Consider the following 19,329-nt stretch of genomic DNA (forward strand, 5'->3'; position numbering starts at 1 on the left):
TCCGGATGTAATACGCCACGAGGAAACTCACCCTAATAGTACCATCGGATTTACCAATGTATTTGCTCTATACTTATTACTTTTCTCTTTCCTTGTCTCCATATATAGATTCTTTTTCCCAGGTTGCATTGGAACCAGTGAACAAAAATCTGCACGCTGCTGCCTAATGAATATGGCTCCTGAGCCAATTCTCAGCTACCAGGTGATAGACTATCTCTTTGCACAGGTTAGTTAAGGAAAAACACTATGCTGCTATTTCAGGAGCTTAGTAACTAAAGATTAAGCAATTTTATTATTTTTATTTAATTATTGTGCAGCCTTTGTAATGCTATGAATCTTTGTAATTTACTTCATTATTATATCTTGTTTCCTTCTAGCTTTAACGCCATGCTAACAGTGCTGGCAAATTTACCTAGTTAGGTCAGGGTCAGACATGCGGGAAACTCGCACGAGTCTCGCATGTCAATACCCGGCACTGCCGCTGGCAATCGGGACCGGTGTGTGGCTGCATAGCAATACATGCAGCCATACGCTCCTGTCTGAGTGCTGGCGGCAGTGCCGGGTATTGACATGTGAGACTCGCCCGAGTTTCTCGCATGTGCGGTCCTGGCCTTAGTGCTGTTTTAGTAGCTGATTTGTTCTGCATGTCTAGCAAAATCTGTACTCCTGTGTAAGCTTCTCTGTTTTCTTCCCCCATGCTCAGGCAGGGAGAGTGTTTGCAGACAGTATCTTAGCATGGGGGACAGTAGCTAAAAAGCTCCGCATATGGCTGTGCCCACCATGCGAAAAGTAAGCAGAACATTTGCGGATGGTACCTACGGTCCGGAGGAGAGGAGACTGTCCTCCGGGCTGTGGGTACCATATCCCTGTAAAAAATAGAATTAAAATAAAAAATATTGTTATTCTCACCTTCCGACGGCCGGCGATCTTCTTCCCGCCTCTCTCCATGCTCCCGGCATCTTCCGGTCCCAGTAATCCTTTGCGAGAATGACCGCGATGACGTCGCGGTCTCGCGGGAGCACGACGTCTCGCGGTCATTCGCGCAAAGGATTACTGGGACCGGAAGATGCCGGGAGCGTGGAGAGAGGCGGGAAGGCTGCGCGGGACGCCAGAAGGTGAGAATAACAATATTTTTTTTTTTATTATTTTTTACATCCTATCTTTTACTACTGATGCTGCATAGGCAGCATCAGTAGTAAAAAGTTGGTCACACTTGTCAAACACTATGTTTGACGAGTGTGACCAACCTGTCAATCAGTTCTCCAAGCGATGCTCCAGATCGCTTGGAAAACGCTAGCATTCTGCAAGCTAATTACGCTTGCAAATCTCTAGTTTTTCCGTGGGAAAATCACGGGAATTTAAAATGCGATTTTCCCGTGGAATGGAATTCCGGAATTCTCGCGGTAACTTCAGCGGGAATTCCGCTACGTGTGAACTTAGCCTTACTGTGAATTGTGGAAGTGGTATAACAATTAATTATTTTCTTTATTCTCTTAGAAATGAACTTTCATATTTTTCTGCAATTTGAATTGCCTAAAATACATGTTAGAGGGAATCTGTCACCAGGATTTTGCTACCTGAAAGCAGCATGATATAGGAAAAGTGACCCTGATTCCAGTGATGTATCACTTAGTTTACTGGGTGCAGCAGTTGTGACATAATCAGAGATTTTAGATGTAACATGTAGCAGAGCTCAGAAAGCTACACCACTGAGTCACAGCTTTCTGTGTACACAGTCCAATGACAGCGAATGTTTATCAGAGGAAAGGGCATGGTCAGACAACTGCTCATGTGACCACCAGTCCTGGCAGTGGTAATGTCCTTGTGATAAAACCTTTATTGTAAGTAAACAGCAACCCACAGCCAAAAAAATGCACATTGTTGAAATATGCGTTTATGCCCCTATATCCAGCTGTCTTCAGATTACATAGCAAAAACCTGCTGACAGATTCTCTCTACATAGCAAAATGTTAATCATATGGAATGATTATAATAGTTTGTGCATCCTTTCTACATTTGTAGATTTGTGCCTCCTTTTTAGAGCTCCGTTATAGAGCTTAATAACATTTCACAGTCTTATTATATTTTCATGTTCTTTGCCATTTAGGCTGTGTGCACACGCTGCGGATTTTGCTGCGTTTCCGCAGCGGTTTTGGCTGCTGCGGACCCGCAGCAGTTTTTGCTGCGGTGTACAGTACAATGATTCCCTATGGGAATCAAAAACCGCAGTGCAGACGGTGCGGAATTTTCCGCGCGGATTATCTGCGGTTTTCAATCCGCAGAAAGAATTGACATGTCAATTCTTTCTGCGGATTCCCCTGCGGTTTGCCATCTCCTCCATTGAGGAGATGAAAAACCGCAGGGCAAAACCGCAGAGCAATCCGCAGGTAAAACCGCAGGTATTTTGACCTGCGGTTTCACCTGCGGATTTTACAAAATCTGCGCGGATGAATCCGCACCTAATCCGCAGCGTGTGCACACAGCCTTAATATTGTATATGCATTACATGGCGAACCTACAAAATTTTAAAGCATCATTCCAGTGTTTTTTTTGCTATGTAATACAGAATAAAGGCTCTTTTATTTACTTTCTGTATTCTTGCTTTAGTTGATGTCCCATTTCTGAGCTGTCTTCTATGTTGACTCTTTAATCTTCCTCCGATATGATTTCCTTATGGCTTGCTATATTTACCAGCATGCCTTATGCTCTGTAGAGGAGACAGAGTCACATCACATTACATTTTCTCTATCTGAAAAGCATCAGCAGTGACATAGAATTACTTTCCCATTACTGAAGGTCCTCAGTCAATTCCTATGTGATGACGCTTCAGACTGTTTTTCTCTTTCTTGCCTACTGTGTGTGATAGGTTTCTCCCAGTCAGCTTTCAAAAGCAGGAAGCAGGTACAAATTAAACTAGGGATTCTGCACACAACTAACACAGAGCAGAAATAGCATGAGTTACAGTTTTGTAACTGCAGCTAATCATTATATGGACTCACCTGCTATATTACTACACATAGGACAGATATTGTATCATTAGCTGCATAAGAGGCAGTCATGCTCGCGAGAGTGCGACGTCATCAGCGGTCATTCGCGCAAAGCATTACTGGGACCGGAAGATGCCGGGAGCGTAGTGAGAGGTGAGGACTCCGGGGGCCGCCAGAGGGTGAGTATATCATTATTTTTTATTCTTATTTTATTTTTACAGGATTAATGTACCGTCTCCTCTCCTCCAGGCCCTGGTTACCATCCACACATGATCCGCTTACTTTGCGCATGGTGGGCATAGCCACATGCAGAAAGTAAGCAGATCAACGCATTCCTATGTGTGCGGAATCGCCGCGATTCCGCAAAAAGAATGGGCATGCTGCAGATTTTGTGACTCCGCAGCAGAAACATCAGCAGCATTAGCACAGCACTGCGGAATCCCATAGGATTGCATGGGATGTGTTTTTTTTTTGCATTTTCGCAGTGATTCTGCAGCGGAAAAACGCCGCGAAAATGCAAAAAAGCGCTACATGTGCACAGAGCCTGACTCTTGATTTTTCATGTCAGAATGGTTTACATTTTTGGAGAACGATTTTGCTTTAGATTTTATTGATTTACCTGTGGTTAGAATATTAAGTGGCAGGAAATTAATGTGTTCATACCCCAGTTAGATATTTCCTTTTCATCTTTGTTGCAGTATCGGAGTGACTTTATAAATGGCCGGATTCAGCTGCCTATTAGCATTGATGTTCAGGAGCAGTGCTTAGCTCTTGCAGTTTTAGACATGATGAGACTGGCACAAGAAAATAACAAGACCCCAAAACAAATACTCAGTAGTATAAGGTAAGCAAAAAGCATACATTTTATTACGAAAATTATTACACCTCAGGGCTCAGTCCTTGGCCCCCTTCTTTTCTCTCTCTACACGGCCCCAATTGGACAGACCATCAGCAGATTTGGCTTTCAGTACCATCTTTATGCTGATGACACACAACTATACACGTCTTCCCCCGACCTTACCCCCGCTGTACTACAGAACGCCAGTGACTGTCTGTCCGCAGTCTCCAATATCATGTCCGCTCTCTATCTGAAACTCAACCTCTCCAAAACTGAACTTCTTCTGCTCCCGCCGTATACTAACCTCCCTAAATCTGACATTTCCTTCTCCGTGGGTGGTACCACAATAACGCCCCGGCAGCAGGTGCGCTGTCTGGGTGTTATATTTGACACCAATCTCTCCTTTACATCCCATATACAATCCCTTGCCCGCTCTTGCCGCTTACACCTAAAGAACATCTCTAGAATCCGCCCTTTTCTCACTATGGAAACAACAAAAACCCTCACTGTTGCATTGATCCACTCTCGCCTGGATTACTGCAACGCTCTATTAATTGGCCTCCCCGTCACTCGACTATCCCCTCTCCAGTCCATACTCAATGCAGCAGCCAGGATCGTCCATCTGGGTAATCGGTACTCGGACGCGTCCGCTCTTCGCCAGTCCTTACATTGGCTGCCCATTCATTATAGGATCCAATTCAAAGTACTTGTTCTCACCCACAAAGCTCTCCACAGTGCGGCACCCCCTTACATCTCTTCTCTCATTTCTGTCTATCGGCCTAGCCGATCGCTGCGCTCTGCAAACGACTTTCGACTAACCTCTGCACTAATCCGTACCTCCCACTCCCGACTCCAAGACTTCTCCCGTGCTGCTCCTATCCTCTGGAATGCTCTACCCCAAGAAATCAGGACTATCCACAATTTGCATAGTTTTAGGCGCTCCCTCAAAACACACCTGTTCAGAGCGGCCTATCACATTCACTAATCAAAGTCATTCTCTGTGTAAGTGTGCGTGCGTAGCCCATTCACTATCTCCATCCATCCTTCACTCCTGCAAGATGGTTGGACCTTCATTGTAAATACACCATTGTAAATACACACCTGTACTCTGTATCTCCCTCACCTCATTGTAGATTGTACGCTCTCACGAGCAGGGTCGTCTTATTTCGTCTTATTTTGCTTTAATTATTGTATTGTTAGCGTTGTTACTTATGACTTGTGTTTTGAAACTGTTAAACTGTAAAGCGCTGCGGAATATGTTGGCGCTATATAAATAAAGATTATTATTATTATTATTATTATTATTACACAAATGCTGTTATTCTCTGATTTTCCTAAATGACCAATGCAAATGAGTACCATGTTCACATCATCAACCGCTAGAGTAGAAATCTTATTTTATTGGCCAAACCTCCCAATGATAACAGTAGTCTTTTCAAGACTAAAAAAAACTCAAAATGCACTGTTCAAAGTTATTATGCACAATAGAGTTTCCAAACATTTTATTGGTTGTGGAGAACTGAAAATGGTAATTTGTTGAATTTGCAGTATGAAAAGGTCACATTTTCAGAAATTAAAAGCTTTTTCAATCAAAAACATCTTCACAGGCCAAGTTACATGTTAACATAGAACTCCTTACTTGATATCACCTTCACAATTCTAGCATCCAATGAACTTGTGAGGTTTTGGATAGCGTCTGCATGTATTTCTTTGTGAGATGTCCGAAAAGCATCCCAGAGCTCCTGTTTTGATGTGAACTGCCTCCCACCCTCATCGATTTTTTTTTTGTTTGAGGCTACTCCAAAGGTTCTCACTAAGAGTTCAAGACAGTATGGCGACCATACCATGAGTTTTTCTCCTTTTATGCCCATAGCAGCCAATGACTCGGAGGTATTCTTTGCAACATGAGATGGTGCATTGTCATGCATGAAGATGATTTTGCCACAGATGGCATAGTTCTTCTTTTTGTACCATAGAAGAAAGTGGTTAGCCAGAAACTCTATATACTTTGCTGAGATAATTTTCACACCTGACGTCGCAGCCTTGTTGGGACATGGTGGCCATCCACCACCCATCCACTACTCCATCCATCTGGACCATCCAAGGTTGCACGGCACACATCAGTAAACAAGACTGTTTCAAAATGAGTCTTCATGTATGTCTGGGCCCACTGCAACCGTTTCAGCTTGTAAGCACTGTTTAAGGGTAGCCAAATAATAGGTTTATGGACAACTGTACGACTTTGGAGGCTTGAGGTTCACGGGCACCAGCAGCTTCAAATACAGGTGCTTCTCACCTAGATTAGAATATCATCAACAAGTTAATATATTTCAGTTCTTCAATACAAAAAGTGAAATTCATATATTATATAAGTATATGCGGGAGAATAGTAAGTTGTGTGAATCTATGAAAGAGGGAGTGGTTGTGCTTGTTTATAAGAAAGGTGAGCAAAAATGTTTAGAAAATTGGAGATTCAGAACATGGTTGAATTCAGATTACAAAATCAACAGCAAATTGTTGCAAATCCTATGCGTGAGGTGATTGGTAGTGTTGCGGAGAGGACCAAGTACAAGTGCTTCTCACAAAATTAGTATATCATTAAAAAGTTAATTTATTTCACCTCAATACAAAAAGTGAAACTCATATATTATATAGTCATTACAAACAGAGTGATCTACTTCAAGTGTTTATTTCTGTTAATGTTGATGATTATGGCTTACAGCCAATGAAAACCCAAAAGTCATTATCTCAGTAAATTAGAATACTTTATAACACCAGCTTGAAAAATGATTTTAAAATCTGAAATGTTGGCCTACTGAAATGTATGTTCAATAAATGCACTTGTAAGGGGGTGAAGTGCAGGAAGAGCCGGGAGAGGACTGCCTCCTCTGCTCCATGCCCGGAACCATTGAGCAGGGCAGCAGGTTCCCCGGGCGACAGAGAAGGGGCTGAGCACAGGAAGCCAGCATAGCAGAGAGCGGGAAAACAGCGTGCGCTTTCCTCAGAGCAGCCTGGGCAGCAGACGGGGGAGGATGCTGATGCAGACTGGGGGAGAGACAGAGCTCCCGGTCACAGAGTAAAGATCGGGGTACCGCGCACAGAGACCGCAGACCGTGAGTATGTGAGACTGTGTACTGCGGAAACTGCAAAGGTGCACCCTGACCCCTGTGGACAGACTGAGACCCACAGAGAAGCGGAGGCCTGTATAGAGGCTGAGGTCAGAGCAGAGACCGTAGCCTGTGACTATGTGAAGCTGGAGTCTGCAGTGACAGATGAGGTGTGTCATGACCCCCGTGTGAAGTCTGTGTCCAGTGGAAAGACGGCAGCTAGTGCAAAGACAGCAGCTATTGATTGTGGAGACAGCAGCACGTGTAGAATCAGTGATCCGTGCTGAGAGATCAAACAGGGGACGGAGTGTTGTTTCCCCTGGGAAAGACTGTGTGCTGTGACAAGACGCTTCCCTGCAAAGAGACTGTATACTGCGATAAGATATCCCTGCAAAGAGACTGTGTCCAGTGACAGGGTTGTGACCTGCTTAGAGAGACTATACCACGTATAAAGTTCCAGTGACCCTTGTGTTAATGCAGAGCCCCTGCTTCCTGTGGGAAAGCACTGCTATGGAGTTGGAAAGAAGGACTTGGGGCATAGGGGATATCGTTTGTCTCATACCCCTCTGGCTCCCGCAGCAACCCCACATATTTTGGCTGGACATTGTTCAAGGCACAGGATACAGAGTACTTCAGACTACAAGCGCCGCTGGTGATTCAGTGCCAATGTTGGAGAAGAGTGACCCATTCAATCAAGACCTCTGCAGACTGTTAAGTTCCCCATAGGAAAATTACCTTTATTGCTGTGCAATACTGTTCATGCTATTTTGTCTGCTTGCCTAACTTGTTTTCATATTATATGAAGACTTCATCGTTATTCTGCCTGTATTATTCCCTGTAAATAAACCTCCCCTTTAAATGTTGGTCCGTCTGTTCCGTGGTGACATACCCTTCTCCTGCACTTTATTACACTCTCAATACTTGGATGGGGCTCCTTTTGCATCAATTACAGCATCAATGCGGCGTGGCATGGAGGCAATCAGCCTGTGGCACTGCTGAGGTGTTATGGAAGCCCTGTCAATGGTCTTTATCAGACACAAATCTTTTCACAGTACAATGATCATGCTTATGTTTTCAAATATTTAATGCTTTCATACTTGTCCAAAGCATTGTACTACTTGATGATTTTCGGCAGAGAGATCCTTTTTCTTTCCCATTCTTTCCCTTAAAACCTGTTGCCTGATTAAAGGGAATCTGTCACCATGTTTTTCCCATATGAGGTTAGGCTAGTGCCTCTAAGCCCTCATATACAGCATTCTAATACAGCATATACAGTATATGCAACCTAATCCGGTCTGAAAGACAAGAAAAAGAGCTTTTATTATACTCACTTACATGGAGGTCTGGTCTGCTAGGCGTCACTGGTCTAGATCTGGCACTTCCTCTCTTTTTGAAATTATATCCTCTTTCTCTGCTTCATGTGGATGACACTTCCTAAACACAGTGTCCAGCACAGGGATCCTGCACAGGTGTACGTCTCTCTGCCCTGTCGAGTGCAGAGTAAAGTACTGCAGTGCGTATGCACTTTTGCTCTTTGACCTTTCTCTGCGCATGCACAATGCAGTAGTTAGCTCTTCCCTCAACAGGGCAGAGAGAAGTACGCCTGTGCAGGAGCCCGATGCTGAATGCTGTGTGGATGACATAGGATGCATCATCCACATGAAGCAGAGAAGGCATGTGAGAGGGTGGACAGCAGCTTTGACCCCCTCAAAAATTTGTCGAGGCAACTTACTAAAAGTTATTTGTGTAGTAATGTTATGTACCTGAAATGTGCCTGCAGTATTAACCACCGGCCACCAGAGGTCACTGTCTTTCCCTTGCTAGGTTCAGATTTCCCTTGGGCTGCAGTATCCGATGTTTAGGGGTGACAGGGTTAACATCTAGTCAGCCAGGAATGGGGGGAAGTACTCAGTGTTCAGTGGGCAGAGCATGGAGCAGACTGTGTGCAGAGATGGTGGAGACAACAGGATACAGGTTCAGCGTGTGTGGAACTACAAGGCTCAGCATGTGAGAACTAAGTTGCAGGGCCAGCAGGACAGCACAGGAATTTGGAGACCCCTGCACCGTGGAAAAGTACAGTCCAGTGGAAAAGAGGGACCTTAGAAAGGCGGTAGTGCCCTGCTGTGAGTACTAAAAAATGCCCAGGAACATCATCTCAACCAGTGGCCCTTAGACTGTCTTAGCTAAAGGCCCAAGGTATCGGGATCAGTATGTAACATGCGGACCAGAATAACCCCACACCTATGAAAACGCAGGCAATTTGAACATCTCTCCATGTCCCTTGTGGTACCTGTTTCAGGGAGCAAAACCCAGATTGTAACTCTCAGAATGGAGCTGATGTATTGTGTGGAAGATGGACAAGGAGAATGTACAACCTGTTATCCCGTTTACTAGTTTGGATGAATATAAAATGGACATTGTTTTTAGGGACTGGTCTGGGTTATTGAATGCAATGGTTAATGGGAGCGGGATGGCACTAAGTGCAATAGAACAGAAAACGCAAGCTGCAGATCAAGGTATAATGTCACACACACCCATCAACAACACACAATTTCCTGTAGCTGGACCTGATATACATTGGCCCCTGGTGGTAGTCGCATGAGTGGTCCTCCATTTTCACAAGTGGTGTTGTCTGCAGCATTCAAATTTTTCAAGGGAAGAAATTGGGGAATCTTATACATGTGAAGCGGACAAGATGGCGGACAACTGCACAAGCTCCAAAATGGCATATGATGGCACGAACCTTAAGATGGTGACAGCCAGTAATCCAAAGTGGGGATGTCCAGTCCATCGTGGTAGTGGTAAGCATCTGAAGAAGTGCACAGCCCACCAGGGTGATGACCTTGACGAAGAGGTGTGCCAGAGACAAGGTCTGACCTAGAATAGGTGGAACATCATGAAAGGAGGTGCCATCCAGTAAGTGAGATGGCCCATCGGATGAAGAACGCCGATGGAGGGACAACAGCTCCTAGAGTGAAGAATGCTGAGTGAAGGAAGGTGGCTCATCGGATGAGAAACACTGAGTGAAGGAAGGTGGACCATCGGGCGAGAAATGCTGGGTGAAAGTAGGCAGTCAAGTGAGAAATGCCATGTGAAAGGGGCGTGTCCAGAGCCGGAGCCACTGGAAGTGACAGAAATAGTGGCGGTCGCATCACTAGAATGGCCTCTGGAAGGGTGGAGCCAGTTGGGCGTGAAGAGTGCCGTGAGTGACTGACTAGCACCATTTTACCCACACCTGAGAACTGGAGCAGATGTCTCAGACAGCAGAGCAGCGATCAGACAAATGTGCAACAGAAGCAGTGTCACAAAGGAATTGTAGGAGGCCAAATTTGAACACAAATACTGGCACCAGCACCGCAGTCAGTCATCGGGATACATGGGCTGAGAGCAGAGGAGAAATGTAGCCAAGCTGCAAGGAAAATGCAGGTACCCATCGTCTGTTTGGACCTAGGAGGAGAAGGAGCTTCCTGGAACCAAGGTGCCCCATGTGGCCAGATCCAGTACTAAAATTTGCCTTTCAGGGAACATTTCAGATTAGGTGTTCGTGTCAGGGTCAGGACTGCTCTAGGATGACTACAGGAGGCGACAGTACCTTGAGCAGACATGAAGGTGAGACCAGCCTCCATTTCCTGAATCCCGAGCAGCTTGGAAAAAGAAGCATGGTAGGGAAGTCGATATTTTTAGTGCTGTCCCAGGTTTGTTCCCTTAAGGCCATGTTAATAAGGCCATGTTGTTCAACTACTGTGTTCTTAGGTTCCTCAGAGGAAGTAAGGGTCAGTCTGATCCAGGGAAGTTCAACTGCTGAAGGAGCCTCCCAAAGTTGCACAAGTTTGGTAGTTGGTTAATGCGTTGGGCCTTCGGCCCTAGTGGAATGGACACTTGTTCCAGGGTCCCAACCAAGGCCGGACTGGCAAGTCTGGCAAATGCCAGATGCGCTGGTCCAGTTGTGGACCGCATTGTCTGCTATTCTGTAAACAGTATCAGCATCCTCAGAGTGCAGTTGAGACAGAGCATCAGGAGGGAGGAAAAAAATGGACCTACATGCTCTCAAATGCCAGGGCTGAATTTCACTCCCAGTCCGTCCCTGGTCCCAACCCAGTGGAAAGTCAGGATGACTCAGAAGAAGAGAAGACGTCCATGTCAAGGAGAAGATTAGAGAGGGGTTTGAACTGTTGATTAATATAAGAAGTTAAATACCAGAACAGTACCCGGACCTGAACCCGAACCTCATTCACTTGAATGGGGGGCCCAAACATCCAGTGTTTGCCATGCGGTAATGTGCATGACAAACCCAGCAAACACTGCTTCTGATAGGCGGTAAAATAATTACCGCCGGTCAGACATTTGCTGTTCCTACACTGTCAAATGACAGCGTGAACCCGCAGCTGTGATTGGAGGTAAAAAGTGTATCTCTGGTCACTGGTGTCGGAAGATGAAACTATTGCTCCTATCAGCCTATGCCTTCTGCCCCTAATTACAGTGAGAGCAGGTGGTGGCTGATGGAAGTGTTCATCAGCTGGCTCCTGCACTCTAAATAAATAATCTAAAAAAAACAGCGTGGGTTCCCTGTATTTTTTATAACAAGCCAGGCAAAACTCAAAGCTGGGGGCTGCAACCCTCAGCTGTCAGCTTCAGCAAGGTTGGTTATCAAGAATTGAGGGGTCCCCATGCTGTTTTTTTTAATTAATTAAATAATTTAAAAAACGGCAAGGGGTTCCCCCCATTTTTGACAGTCAGCTAAGCTAAAGCAAACAACTGGGGGCTGGTATTCTCAGGCTGGTAAGGGGCCATGGATATTGGGCCCCCCAGCCTATAAATAGCAGCTTGCAGCTGCCCAGAAAAGGCACGCCTATTAGATGATCCATTTCTGGTGCTTTGCCCGGGTCTTCCCACTTGCCCTGTAGCGGTGGTAAGTGGGATTCATTTTTGTGGGGTTAATGTCACCTTTCTATTGTCCGGTGATATCAAGCTCAAAGCTTAGCAATGGAGAGGCGTCTATAAAACACCTATCCATTACTAATCCTATAGTTGTAGTGTAAATAGACACAGCCAGAAAAAAAGTTGTTGTTTTTTTAAATAACAAAACACACTTTTACTTTTTTATTTAAAAATAACAGTAATAAAACAAAAATAAAAAACAACAGTATCCCTCACCTGTCCGACGTTCGGTCCCACGATGTAATCCATGCCTGGGGAAAAATAGTTTTCATCTTGAACTCTGCCAAGATGCAACCATCTGAGCTAACTGAGAACCAATAATGAATGATTATCGCAGGTCACTGAAGCGATCCAAGCCGCGCCAATAAGCTTATGGCTAGCACAGTGAGAAAAAGTCTCACTGTGCAGAGGTGATTTCTCTGCAGTTCAAAGGGAGAATTTCAGTACGGTGAATTTCAACTATGGTGGACTCACTGTAATTCCATAGCATTACCTTACATTTCCTAAATATAAACCACCATAGGATGACCAATGTTGAAGGTAATGCCACTATAGAAGGTGTAATTAATACCATCAAACCATTACCACTACACCTTTCACTCCTCATCTTTTCAGCACCCAGTCCACCTATTCCGTCTTGAGACTCCACACAGTATTAGTGCTCTTCGTGTCCCACACAGTAATATTGGTCACATTTATGCCCCTTATAAAGAAATAAGCCATCTTGTTTTTGGTGCTTGTATGGTGATGTCCTGTGCAATAGAATCCATATAGGTAGCTGCTACTTGTAAGGCAGCGGATGTCACATCAGTGCGGTAATGAGGTAGTGACCCAAGATAGTTCAACGTAAATATATTTATTTTGCCAACTTACAAAAATAAGGTCAAAACGTTATCTTCCAGTTCACAGCTGGATCGTCTGTATCAGTCTGTTGCCGTGGGTGACTGCACCACTATGTAACTCATGGGTGCGGTAATGGCTTCGCTCTCTCTGGGTCTGGTTTGTGTTCAGTCTCACACAGACAGGCATATACAGAGCCTCTTGCTCTGATGCTTGCAAATCATCACTAACACACCCAACCCTTACCTGAAAGTTTAAATGGGAATTGTGGCCATGGGCAATTCCCAACACTCGGACTCCCACTACCTACCTACTATTCTCTCCAAAAATAAAAGCCCATGTCAGATTTTCCTAATTCTGACTTGTTCAAATATCTTGACCAAGTCCACACTTACTTTTATTTTGTGTTGTAAGTTGTAAACACATCTTTGGCTGTAATTACAACGCTCTCCAGCAGGTTCAGTATGTTTCTATGCACATCATTGGGGACACATAACGACCCTTGTATATGATTCCCCTCTCTGCCTCACATCCTCCATAAGGGAATCAATCAGTGAGAACAAATCCCAAAACCATATACTTTATATGAGCAGCATGCAGGTCTTTGAAATGTATACCCATGGAAAATTTTTCTGTTTTATCTTTTGCTATATCCCCAAGAAATTGCCATTTTATTTATATTTAGATGAGGCATTATGTGCTCTGGATAAGTGCGCCTTATCCCCATCCTTGTATGTATGGCTCCTTATCCCTATCCCCATCCTTATCTGCATAGCTCCTCATCCCTTTCCTGGTCTGCATGGCTCCTTATCCCCATCCATGTATGCATGGCTCCTCATCCCTGTCCTGGTATGCATGGCTCATCATCCCTATGCTTGTATAGGATGATGATAAAAAAAATAAGAGAAAAAAACATCCTACTTACCTACCCTGTGCGCTCTCGCAGCATCTTATTCCTGTGCATCTGCTGCCAAGTGATCACATGTCCCCTTTCAGTAAGGTAATGAATATTCACCTTTCTCCATGAATTTGGGAGTGTAGCTCGGTGAATATTCATTACCTTAATGAGCAGCCACCCATGATAGCCCAGCGGCTGCTGGAAGTTGGCGGCTGCAGCTGTAACTGTGCTATAAGACAAATGAATATTCATTGCCAGTGCAGTAAATATTCATTTCTGTTTAGCAACGGGCCCAGGAGTTACGCACAGCAGTCTGCTCCTGCCTTCTGTGATCTGATGGGATGGTGCGCGTTCAGAATAGAGTAGCCACAGTGCTAGTGATAAGGGAGATGGCGAGGGGGCTGAGAAGAGTGGTGGCAGCACGAGTCCTGATGAGATGGCACGTGTGCCCATCAGGAGGGCTCTGCATGCCCCATCTGGCATGCGTGCCATAGGTTTGCCACCACTATTATAGGGCCTTGCTATAGCCTGCAAAAATTAAAAATCTATGAGATATTAGTTGATATTTTGGCCAAAATATGCAAGCTCGCAACCTGTCCCAAACTTTGTTTGGATGTTGTTTTGTGCAAAAAAGTGATATTTTGCAGTTTTACATGACTTTTGCTAATTTTAAAAGTGGGTGACAAAATGTGCACAGCTTTATGAATTACAACTTTTAAAAATTCACAATTATTACACTTGTAGGCCATTTGGTTAAAAAGTGGAAATACAGCTATAGACACAAATGTAACATCTAAATATGTGCCAAATTTAGGAAATATCTAGCAACACTCCATCTGTAAATTTGATAAAGGCAACATGACCGAAACTAACTTAAAAAAACCCCTCATGATGAATTCCTGCTTTATCTTTGTTTTCCATATTATGATTACTTTTCCTCCATTATCTCTATTTTTCATAACCTTCTGAGGGTAAGTGCACACAATGGTTTTTCCAGGCGACGTTTGCTGCAGAAACCTCAACAGAATGAGCATATGCATTTCTATGTAAAAATTACTTGCTGCTCATATGTTTAGACTTTTGAGTGTCTTTTAACTGCTTCAGGTTTCTAAAAACACCAAGCATTTCAAAGAAGTGAAATATACATTCTTCTGGTGTTTACCACACAGAAAACACTATGTACTTTATAATAAAAGTCAATGGAAATGTACAAAAGATGTCTGAAAGTCGGATTGATGTCTTTTGTAGCTTTCTGCTACTGTTGTTACTTAAAAAAAACTGTAGGCAGCGGATTTTTTCAGGATACTCTCCAAGCGTGTGACAATATAGCTTCTTTATTCAGGAACAATATATGGTAAGCATAATAGATCAGGAATAAAGAATTTGTGTGTCTCTGTTTGTGCATCATCTACAGCAGGCTGCTTCTCTCATACACAGACACAGGAAATACAGTCATATGCTATCCCTGTGTGAGCCTCTGGGAGTTTTTTTTGTTCTAACTTTATAAACAGCACACTAAACTAGCAATTGAAAACTCATAGACAGGAATGGAGTAGTTGCACCAAAAATATTCCAAAACCTCCACTCAACAACTACATATCCTGTTAGTCCCATTGCAGTTCTGAAGTCCACAAAATTCGCTCTTGATAATGGCTTTGTCATACCATCGGCTATTATCTTGTCAGGCTCACAATGAACAAACTCGAGTACACCGCGTTCCACTAAGTCACGTAAGTGGTGATGTTTTACATCAATGTGCTTAGTCCTTGCACTTATCTTCTCACTGCTGGCAAGTTTAATGCATCATTGGTTGTCATCATAGATAACTTGGTTGATCTAATGGCTTGCCGAAATCTTCCAAAAGTTGTTTCAGCCAAATTACTTCTTGACTTGCATAAGCAGCAGACATATATTCTGCTTCTGTAGAAGATAATGCGACTGACATTTGTTTTCTGCTGGACCAAGAAATTTAAATTTCTCCACATTGACTTTCCCATACGTCAGCCTCTTGCAAACAATTTGGTACGTCACCCTACTTTCCACACCAATTTTTAATACTTCTGCTGCTAGCATTCACTTGGTTTGTCTTTCAACTAACCCCTGCTGTACCGCAATGTTATTTATGGCCTTTTACTTTGGCTTGATCATATGCATCTGGTCCTCTCTTAATTATGTGACCAAGATGAGCACAGACCACTCCTCTCTGCTTCACACCTGAATGCACTTTGTAGCAAATAATGTATATTGCAAACCATACGTCTACAACATTCCTTGAGGGTCACAAACCATGCATGTTTTTGAGATTTCCTTAGCATTGCACAAGGTGCTGGAATCATTATCTGTGCAGGTGATTAAATTATCTGTGCAATACAAGGAAATCCTGAAAACATGACCTGTTTGCAGCCCTTGAGGAATGGAGTTTGAGACCTCTGGTCTATAAGATGTCAGTCTGCAGCGTGAATCATAGAAGTGCATCATAGAAGTGTGTGGAGTTATGGAAGAATTAATCCAGAATTGAACCAGAAGGGAACTGAAGGTAACTGGATACTTAGTCACTGTAAACAATGTTTCCGTTTGTCTTCACTCTGACCCCTATAATCCTTCACTTTCTGCTAATCCCCTAATCTCTACACCTAGTAAGGAACAGTAAACCCATCCTCCCCATCCATCTCACTTCCTCCTCAGAACTGTTCCTCAACATCCAGTCTCCAAACACAGACAGCCCCCTCATGCACTCTCCTCCCACCTGCTAAAATTCTGTCTGCTCCTCACTGCCGGCAATATCTCTCCAAATCCTGTCCCTCCTCATCAAATCCCCACAATCATTTCTACCTTCCATCCATGCTCTATCACAAATTTCTATAACCTCTCTAACCTTATACCCATTCGCCCGGCCCCCACTTCTCCAGTCCCACTAACAGGAGCTCTATGGAACGCTCTGTCTGCAACAAACTTTCCTACATCTATGATCCTTTCATTACTAACAAACTTTCTTTCCTCACCATCACCGAAACCTGGCTCACCCCCTCTGACACAGCCTCTCCAGCTGCACTTTCATATGGTGGATTCCACCTTTCCCACACACCCTGCCCCAGCAGCAAGCATGGAGGAGGAGTTGGTTTTCTCCTGTCAGATAACTGCTCCTTCACCCATATCCCACTGCCACCCTCTTCCGCCCTTCCTTTGAGGTGCACTCTGTACATCCACTTCAGCACCAACCTCCAACTGGCTGTTATTTACCGCCTCCCAGGCCAGCCACCACCTTCTTTCACCACTTCACCACCTGGCTACTTCATTTCCTGTCTGCTGATATCCCCACTATCAACATGGGTGACTTCAACATCCCCATTGACACTTCTATCAGCTGTCACTAAACTTCTATCTCTCACTTCTTCCTTCGGCCTCACTCAATGGTCTTCTGCAGCCACTCACAAAGATGGTCACACACTGGACCTCATCATCAGCCGCCTCTGCTCCCTATCTAACCTCTGTAACTCACCTCTACCACTTCTGACCACAACCTGCTTACATTCTTTTCCCTCTCCTCTCCAGGTCCACAATCCCCACCTCACAAACTTGCACACCCTTGCAGAAATCTCAAACACCTCCATCTACACTCACTCTCTGAGTCTCTTCTCCCTCTTACAAACATAAGTTCCTTACCCAACGCAGACGCCGCTGCCGCTTTGTATAATATCACAATAGCTGCAGCTCTTGAATCGGTCGCACATACCAAAGCTCCCAAAATCAACAGACAACCCTGGCACACCATCCTGACCAAGGAACTGAGGCAGGCTTCCAGAGTTGCTGAGCGGAGATGGAAAAGATCACATTCCAATGAGGTCTTCACCTCATTCAAACAGTCCCTCATTACTTTCAAGGCCACACTCACTTCAGCAAAACAAACCTACTTCTCAACTCTCATAATACCAGGATCCTGTCAGTGCCAGCGGACTGCCGTGGCTAAGCAGGGTAACTCACCCAGACTATGGGAGGGCCCAGGGTCCAATACTGCAGGGGAAGTTCAGACAACAGGACCTGCGATACTGAAGGTAGTAAAAAGTACAAGGACCTAAGATCATGTGACCACAGGGGGCGTGGCTTAGCATCCTGCTGCAGGAGATGACTGTAGGATTCTATTACAGGAATCCTGGAGTAAAGGCTAGGGAACTCAGGTCAGACAAGCGGGGGGTAGACATACATGGAGAGGGCGGCGCGGTACCAGAGGGACAAGCAGAGAATAGTCAGAACATAAGCAATGAATCATACACAGAGATAGCAACACAGTACAAGAAGGGAAATCGAAATCAGAGATTAGTCAAGTCCAAGGCAAAAGAGTCCTACACGGAGATAGCAGAGCAGTGCAAAAGGAACAGGCAGAACTCGTAACAGGGACAGAACCGGATCAAAACCAAACAAGCATAAAGTATCACAGTCACAAAGCACACCAGGGTCACACACACACTCGGCCAAGGGTCTGAGTATAAGAGACGAGGAATGAGCCCATAATGATTCTATAAAAAGCCTCCCAGAATCTCAGAGTTAAGCTGTCCAGATTAACCTCTGAACTACCTAATCCCATGAACTAAGCAGATCATGACATATCCTTCCTGTCTCACAACCCTAAACAGCTATTCAACGCCTTCAATTCTCTTATCCATCCCCCAGCACCTCCTCCCTCTCCACTCATCTCAGCTGAAGACTTTGCTTCATTCTTCAAACAAAAGATTGATAACATCAGAGAAAGCTTTGACCTACAACTCCCACAAACCCTATTCCTAACTGCTCAGCCCTCCTCCAAAACCAGCTTCACCACCATTATAGAAGACCAACTTTCTGCCCTACTCTCAAGATCACATCTCACCACCTGTGCACTTGATTCAATCCCATCTCACTTCATCCCAAACCTCACCACAGTCTTCATCCCAACTCTAACCGATCTCTTCAACCTATCGATAACAACCAGTGTTTTCCCCTCATGCTTCAAACATTCCTCAATCACACCCATCCTGAAAAAGTCCTCTCTTGACCCATACTCTATCTAGCTATCGCTCCATATCATTTCTTCCCTTTACCTTAAAGCTACTGGAACAACATGTTAATTTTAAACTGTCTTTCCACCTCTCTTCCTGCTCCCTCTTCGACTGCTTACAATCTGGCGTCTGGCCGTATCACTCTACTGAAACTGACCAGGTAAAGTCAACAATGACCTGCTAACTACCAAAGTCAAGCGACACTACTCTGTCCTCCTTCTGGACCTGTCCTCTGCCTTTGACACAGTGGACCACTCCCTATTACTATTGACCCTCTCATTTCTTTGCATCACAGACTTCGCCCTATCTTGGATTACATCATACCTAAAAGACCAGACATTCAGTGTCTCCCACTCACACACCACCTCGCCCTCTATCTGTCGGAGTCCTGAAAGGTTCAGTCCTAGGGCCCCTGTTCTTCTCCATTTGCACCTTCGGACTGGGACAGCTCATAGAATCTCACGGTTTGCAGTATCACCTCTATGCTGATGACATTCCGATCTACCTCTCTGGACCAGATATCACCTCCCTACTAAGCAAAATCTGACAATGTCTGTCCGCTATTTCATCCTTCTCTGCTACATTTCTAAAACTTAACATGGACAAAACAGAATTCATCATCTTTCGCCATCTCACTCGACTCTCACAACAAACCTATCCATTAAAGTAAGTGGCTTCTCACTCTCCC

The 19,329-nt window shown here is 44.4% G+C and overlaps 1 protein-coding gene across 1 annotated transcript in view; it reads left to right on the plus strand.

The window, feature by feature from the left end:
- LOC141072555 (tyrosine-protein kinase JAK3-like) overlaps positions 1-19,329 on the plus strand; it is a 635,207-nt gene that overhangs the window by 96,266 nt on the left and 519,612 nt on the right. Inside the window, exons 4-5 of the mRNA XM_073559823.1 lie at positions 109-226; positions 3,686-3,831. Of these exons, the coding sequence (XP_073415924.1) occupies positions 109-226; positions 3,686-3,831 (264 nt within the window). The remainder of the gene's footprint in view (positions 1-108; positions 227-3,685; positions 3,832-19,329) is intronic.

Source organism: Dendrobates tinctorius, unplaced genomic scaffold (assembly GCF_039654945.1).
Source record: "Dendrobates tinctorius isolate UK_male_01 unplaced genomic scaffold, ASM3965494v1 ptg000276l, whole genome shotgun sequence".
In the NCBI taxonomy this organism is placed as follows: Eukaryota; Metazoa; Chordata; class Amphibia; order Anura; family Dendrobatidae; genus Dendrobates; species Dendrobates tinctorius.